At 37.8% G+C, this 6,760-nt stretch overlaps 1 protein-coding gene and 1 pseudogene across 2 annotated transcripts; both read right to left on the bottom strand.

The window, feature by feature from the left end:
- Positions 1-307: 307 nt before the first annotated feature.
- On the bottom strand, positions 308-1,327 carry LOC148873193 (CRIB domain-containing protein RIC4-like). Its single transcript, XM_088985373.1, has 3 exons — positions 1,201-1,327; positions 978-1,115; positions 308-807 (listed from the first exon to the last, which is right to left on the bottom strand). Exons 1-3 carry the CDS (start codon positions 1,325-1,327, stop codon positions 569-571), a joined length of 504 nt encoding a protein of 167 aa, XP_088841499.1. The 3' UTR covers positions 308-568.
- Positions 1,201-6,370, bottom strand: LOC148873192 (pentatricopeptide repeat-containing protein At5g04780, mitochondrial pseudogene; annotated as a pseudogene). The gene is made up of 2 exons (XR_016113001.1): positions 3,225-6,370; positions 1,201-1,329 (listed from the first exon to the last, which is right to left on the bottom strand). The product of XR_016113001.1 is annotated as a pentatricopeptide repeat-containing protein At5g04780, mitochondrial pseudogene (transcript).
- Between the last annotated feature and the right edge of the window lie 390 nt (positions 6,371-6,760).

The raw sequence follows: 6,760 nt of genomic DNA, 5'->3' as shown, positions 1-6,760 counted from the left end.
AGGAATGCAAATAAACAATGATTTGATGCAATTTTTCTTCGCATATAAAAAAGTAAAAAAAAAGGTGGAACCCATAAAAGGGATTGCTTAACATTATTTTGCCTGTTTTCCTAGGACCCATTTCCACACGTCTGTAGGGCGAAGAATGAATGAGTTGCATAATTGTGAAATTCTGCTAACGGTTATTTTTACCTGCATAAGCCAAATACAGTTGTTGCCCTATATCTGTAAAGTTTTAAACTGGTCAATATAAATTTTAAAAGAATATATATATTTTTTTTCTAGCAAGTGGTTACCTAATGTGATGTGATAAGACATTTCTTAAAATTTTGTATTGATAAACTCCAAACATTTCTTGTAGAAACAGCAATGACATCAAACATAACCTACAAATCAAAACAAAGTCAAGCAGTTCTCATTTGTGAAGCTTTTGTCCTCATACAGGGAAGCTTCCAACATTTAAAGTCAGCAAAAGGAATGGAAAAAAGATCCAATATAATTTCAATATTCAAGCTCAACACATTTCCACCCTTAATCATTATCAATGGATATAACATATTGTTTTCTTTTAACCAAGCTTGGAAGAACCAATAACAAGAGGAGCATCAGCCTGTGCTGCCATGGCTAGCTCAAACTGCCTAAGAGAAATTGCAGGGAGAGAAAGCAATTCAGGAGCTTTGAGGTTATCCCAACCCTTGATGGGGTTGGTAGTTGTAGACTCATCCCATCCTATGTGTGTCACATGCTTCACATCTGTTGGAAAGCCAATCTCCATCTCCATCTCTTCAATTTCTTCGTCTCTGTACACTAAAAGCAAGAAATTGAAAAGAAAAAGGGCAAGAAGAAGCTAAATGAATAAAATGTTGAATTGCTAGATAAATTAATTAAGAAGACCAATTGTAGCCACAGGTTATGTTTGAGTTTTTAAAACAAAGCCAGTGGATAATAAATTTGTAACTGTGTAGATACCCACTTACCAAATAGTTGGGAGAAGCTCTTAATGCTCTTGATCAACCTTTGTAACCCGGAGGAGATGTTGGGTTTTGGAAGTGTCAGGAAACCAAAAGAGTTCTTCATTTTTACACCGGATAAGTTTTCCCCGTCTTCTTCTTCTCCTTCACAAAGACACAGAAAGAAAACCCAATAAGTCTTTAACGAAAAAACTGAGAGAGAGAGAGAGGTAAATCAGGTAATGTATACTTGTTACAGGTGGGCTTGTCTCAACTTTTGTTTTCTTGATGGAGTTCCCACCTACAGCGATGCTTGATTCCGAAACACAACCAATAGAGAAGGGAAGAACAACGAGTCTCTCCATGCGATCTCTCATCCCTTCATGAACAGACGAGAAGAAACAAGCAGAGGAAATCAGGAGAAACAGGAAAAGAATGAAGGCAGGCGGTGGTTAAGGTTGTGGAGCCGTGAAAGTGAATATGGTTTGTTATATTGGCTGCTATTGGCTTTGTTAGCAAGCTAGAATGATTTTACGTATGAAAAGGTTGGAGCCACCCAAGTTTGGTGAGAGAGAGAGAGAGAAGAGAGTATTATGGAGTGGGTTGGAGATGTTAGTTGGTTAAACTGCACTATTAAAACTACTTTTTCTGATTATACGTTCTTTGTTGGTTAGTATAAGAGCCCACAAACTGCTTTGTCTCATTAAACGTTTCCTCTTAATCCTAGACCGTGGGCTCCTCTCTTACTTACCTCTCTTGTAGACCAAGCCACTATTCTACTTTTCTCTCTCTCTCTCTCTCTCTCTCTCTCTCTCTCTCTATTTCTTTTCTTATTCAAGACTCCTTCCAAAAGAGGAACTTAAGAGGGACCTTAGAGTGATTTCCAAGGGACATCCCCTATTAAGGCTTGAATTTTCACCAATGATCGAATATTTCTTAGTTCTCAAGTGTGGTGACATGGTAATAAGAGCATGGCCGAAGATTGATTCACGGAATGTTCTTGGCCTCATTCATACTATGTTACAGGTTAATTTACTAAAGTTCGGGGACTAAATTGTCATTCGAGCTAAAGTACAAGATACTGATCAAGAATTTTTCCTATAAATAACTTACTATTTTACTATAAATTTTATTAATGTTATGTTATAAGAAATATTATCATTGGAAATTATAGATGTCAAGTATAATCAAATCTAATATGCTCAGATTCCATTGATCCAATTAATAATTGATTCGGTTCTGGGTATTTAATGTAGTCCCGATTAATAAGAGACTGATACACCCTGTCTGGAACCAGATCCAACCCATTGACATAACCAATACAAAGAAGCAATTATTTCTTCTCCAGACCCATTTGGGTATGGACGTATGGTGTTATCTGTCAAACGGTTAGACCGGGCAGCAAATAGATTCTATCTATCCTAAATTCTGATGTGTCCCTAGCCCGTAGTAAGGAGGTTTTGGGGGCAACCATTGTTGGGTTCTCTGCAGCTTTTAGCCCTCAGTCAGTTGTTATATCATGAGCTTCAAGGGATCCGTAGTCAGATGGAAAGGAAGTTCAAAGATTGATGGCTTTGGTGGGCTCTAGCTTAGTGATTTCATTTTATTCCGACCACAGAAAATCGCATCTGGGCCCTTTGGAACCACAGTTTTCCACTGATGGATAACCGCAGTTCAAAACTGTGGAGTGTCTTGCTTTGGGGTCATCTTTGAAAGTTGAGAGCTGAACAGCTTCGAAATACCAATCATATATAGGAAGAGTATAAATATGACAAATATCCATTTAGAGTCCATTCGTTTTCTAGATTTTGAGAGGGGTAAAGTTGGCCGATGGGATTCATGTTTTTTTTTTTTTTCAAATTTATGTGGGGTTCATGAAAATTTTATTTTTCCTGGCCATCTGGCCCATCTCCCAAATGGGTAACTTTCTCACCTGTGGGAAAGTTGTCAACACTTGGACGGGACAAAATTGCCCCTTTCAACAATGGACTTTTATGGTAAAAATGACCATTGTCTTATTTCCCTGGGAAAAGAGCAAGTGTTTCATGGAAAAACATTAGATTCTAATTTATTACCATCCTCAAAAACATAAAAATAAAAAAAATATTCCTCTTTACCCACTAGAAGAAGATTGAGTAGAAGATTAATAGGTAGAGTAATACAAGGGTTATGCTTGGCTCATCTTAACAAGCATTTTTTAATCAACAATTTATCAATCTGGACATTTATCCATACTGTATCCATAATGGCAAAGAGTAATCGACGGGATCATACCTGCCAAAATACCTAGCTATTTTTATTTTTTCACCAATAATCTCCACAAGAACACTGGCCATGCTTAAAATGATGATACCGATGAGCATCTCTTACAACTAGCTCCTTATCCATAGCCAGAGAAGTATACTTGATGAAGGTGTGACAGTCTGTACAAACTCGAAGGTTCTTCATGACTCGAATAGTTGCTCTGCAAGATGTGTTCATGATACCATAAGCAATTGCAAGTTTCTCGCTGTGAAAAGCAAGAAGAACTTCCTTTTGCTCTTCTTCTACATCATGCATTACTGGCTTTGTATCTGTTGAATATCCTATTTCCTTTAATCTCCCAATTAACTTATCCAAGTAACAATATATCTCGGCTGCTTGTGGATGAGACCTGTCACCCGCAGTAAATGTGTGGATTTGATTTTTTATTTGGATCCATGATTGGCCTAGCTTCTTTTTCACCCTTCTCTCTTCCATTAAACTTCTTATCTCAGCTGCCTCTTCCCATCTATGAGTGGCTGAACAAATGTTGGACGATAGAACATAAAGTCCTGCATCAAATGGTTCGAGTTTACATAGCTGTTCAGAAGCCCAGTTCCCTATCTGCACATTTTTGTGAATTCTACATGCAGACAATAGTGCTCTCCATACAGCAGTCATATGAGATATATTATTACTGTAAATAAACTCCATTGCCTCGTCCAAGAGACCTGCTCGACCAAGAAGATCAACCATACAAGTGAAATGCTCGACCCTAGGAACAATGCCATAATCTTCCTTCATTGACCTGAAATATGCATTCGCTTCTTCAACTAGCCCTGCATGGCTACACCCAGATAAGACACCTACAAAACTTACTTCATTTGGACTAATTCCTTCCTTCGACATCTGTTCAAAAAGATGGACAGCCTCTCTTCCTTGACCATGCAAAGAACAAGCAGATATTATCGAAGTCCATAAAACAACATTATGACCATTGGTTTGAAAGAAAATTGAATGAGCATCGTCTATGTTCCCACATTTGGCATACATGTCAATGATAGCAGATCCCAAGAAAACATCTAGCTTGTGCCCTGTTTTTTCAATGTAGGCATGAATTTGCTGCCCCTGGTATAAAATTCCAGCATTAGCACAGGCTGAAGCTATGCTTGTGAGAGTGAATTGGTCCACATCAAGACCTTCATGAATCATCGTCTGGAAGAGTTTGATAGCTTCTTCATAGCTTCCATTCTGAATACACCCAGAAATCATCGAACTCCATGAGATAACATTTTCCATTTTTTCAAAAACAAGTGCGGCCTTGTCCAGTTTTCCACATTTGCAGTACATGTCAATAAGCGAACTCATTATAAATTCATCGTAATCAAGCACCACTCTCAGAAGCTTGCCATGAATTTGTCTTCCTACTTCCAACATTGCTAGAGATGCTGCTAATGCTAAAGCTGTAGAATAAGTGACTTTATTGAAGTCAGGCCCAACTTCTACCATCTGACAGAGAAGCTCCAACGCCTTTCTGTCATACCCATTTCGCATTTGTCCAACTATGATCGTATTCCAGCTCGAAACATATTTCAAAGGCAATCGTCTAAATAGTTCCATCGCCTTCTCCGTATTTCCAATTTGTAGATATCCATCAATCATAATATTCCATGAGACCGTATCTCTAGTGGTCACTGATTCAAATATTCTTCCAGCATAATCCATTTTTGCACATTTGACATAAATGTCAATCATAGAGTTATCTAAAACAACATCTAATACAACCCCATGTCTCAGTATCCATCCATGAACTCCCTTACCACATCGGAGATTATTTAAACTTGAGCAACACTTCAAAACACTAGATAAACTGAAATGGTTCGGGCGAATTCCTTCAGTTTGCATCTCAGTAAACAGAACCAATCCCGTTCCAGCAGGACCCAACCGCGCAAAACCCGCAATTAAAATCGTCCACGTTCGTACATCTCGGTTCGGAATTTCATCAAACAGTTTTCTTGCAGAACCCAGATTCAACCCTTTCACATAGAGATTCAAAATATGGTTACAAACCTGTAGACATCCTAAGGAACCCGCCTTGATAGCTTGAGAATGAAGCAGCTGAACCCTCGAATTGTCCGCCAGATTAGCATGGGAGCTGATCTTCCGCGGCGGTTCACTAGGAGGAGACAGACTATAACCGGAGTAGGATTGAAACAGGTGAGTCTTCAGCTCGGAGCTCTCTATGATGTCTCTGATAGTAAAGGCTGAAATAACTATTACTGGCAGGGGAATCAAAAAGCGACGAAGATTCAAAAGACCAGTAGGATTGCTGGATCTATTTAACACTACCATTCGTCTTTGTTCCAACCCACATGGCTAACCATTTCCCTTGGTAACGTGCCATGTACTATGAACCCAAATTTATTATATATACATCTACGTGTATTTCTACGTGATATTATCCTCAAATAAAACTATTTATAATTCTTGACAGTTTGTAAATAGTTATAAGTTAGAGTGAGAGTAAAGGTATATATTTAAAAATGTTTAATGAAAAATCCACTACTCGTTCTTTTATTAGTATATATATGCACTACCTGCAATGCATATCTACATTGCAAGTATGAGCTCATTCATACCCCCACATCAAATGAGCTTCCTGCCTTGCCTTTCTTACACAAGAGTCTCTCTCTCATCCAAGATTTGTAACCTGTCTCAGCCTCCCCTACTTCCCTCTTCGCTGTAATCTCCCTCCCATTAAAATTATAGAACTGATGAATCACGAGTGCCTGATCCCTCACCAAAAGGTATGTAAATAGGCCCTCTCGGGATTCTGTCACTCGTTTCCTGCTGTAGCCGGTAGTTAGATGAATGGAATGAATCTCACTAAAGACAACCGACGACAAGACACTAAGATAGTTGGAACTAAAATAGTGCAAACACTAGCCTTTTGATTTTGCAACCTATAAAGGAGATGACCTTCAACCTCTGCCATAGCAGGAGATGAGAGGATTTTGGGGTCTCTGAATCTTGAAATAAAGAGAAATGAAAGGGATGTGGCGCTGTTCGGAAATAAATCACATTTAAAAAAAAAATTAAAGAAAAGAACTAAAACCAAAAAAATTAAGAGAATTTTTCATTAAATAATTAAGAGAAAATCAATATAACCTTCTCTTCTAGCAATACTCTTCTCCTTTTATAGGCTTCTTTTATATCCTTGTGCCTCTTACAAAAAAGCTTCCTACTCTAGTTGAACACCCCTTATTAGAATCCTATTAAAATTTCTTAAAAATAAGTCCTAATCGAAGATAAATTCAGAAATCTCGCTAATATCTAACCTGGTAAATGTGATCAAGATAGATAGATTCAAAATCCTATAATAATGTTATCTTGATGACTATGAACTAAGATGGATCAAATAATAAATGTTTACTCAATTGGGCTGAATCTCTTATTGCATCAAAATGCCAAAGAAACATTCTATTTGATCAAAACTTGCTCATTACAATCCTTTGGACAGCTTTTATAGGCACTGCAACTAAGACAAAATTCAACTTTGACACCAAAGG

The sequence above is a fragment of the Nelumbo lutea genome, chromosome 1 (assembly GCF_056320005.1).
Source record: "Nelumbo lutea isolate HS-2025 chromosome 1, American lotus-T2T, whole genome shotgun sequence".
NCBI lineage: Eukaryota > Viridiplantae > Streptophyta > Magnoliopsida > Proteales > Nelumbonaceae > Nelumbo > Nelumbo lutea.
This window is presented reverse-complemented; position numbering and strand designations above follow the sequence as displayed.

Coding starts and splice junctions, on each gene's coding strand:
- LOC148873193 (XM_088985373.1), bottom strand. CDS start 1,327: ATGAGAGATCGCATGGAGAGACTCGTTGTTCTTCCCTTCTCTATTGGT. Junction 1,116..1,200: donor GACAAGCCCACCTGTAACAA/GTATACATTACC, acceptor GTCTTTGTGAAG/GAGAAGAAGAAGACGGGGAA. Junction 808..977: donor GAGCTTCTCCCAACTATTTG/GTAAGTGGGTAT, acceptor TCTTGCTTTTAG/TGTACAGAGACGAAGAAATT.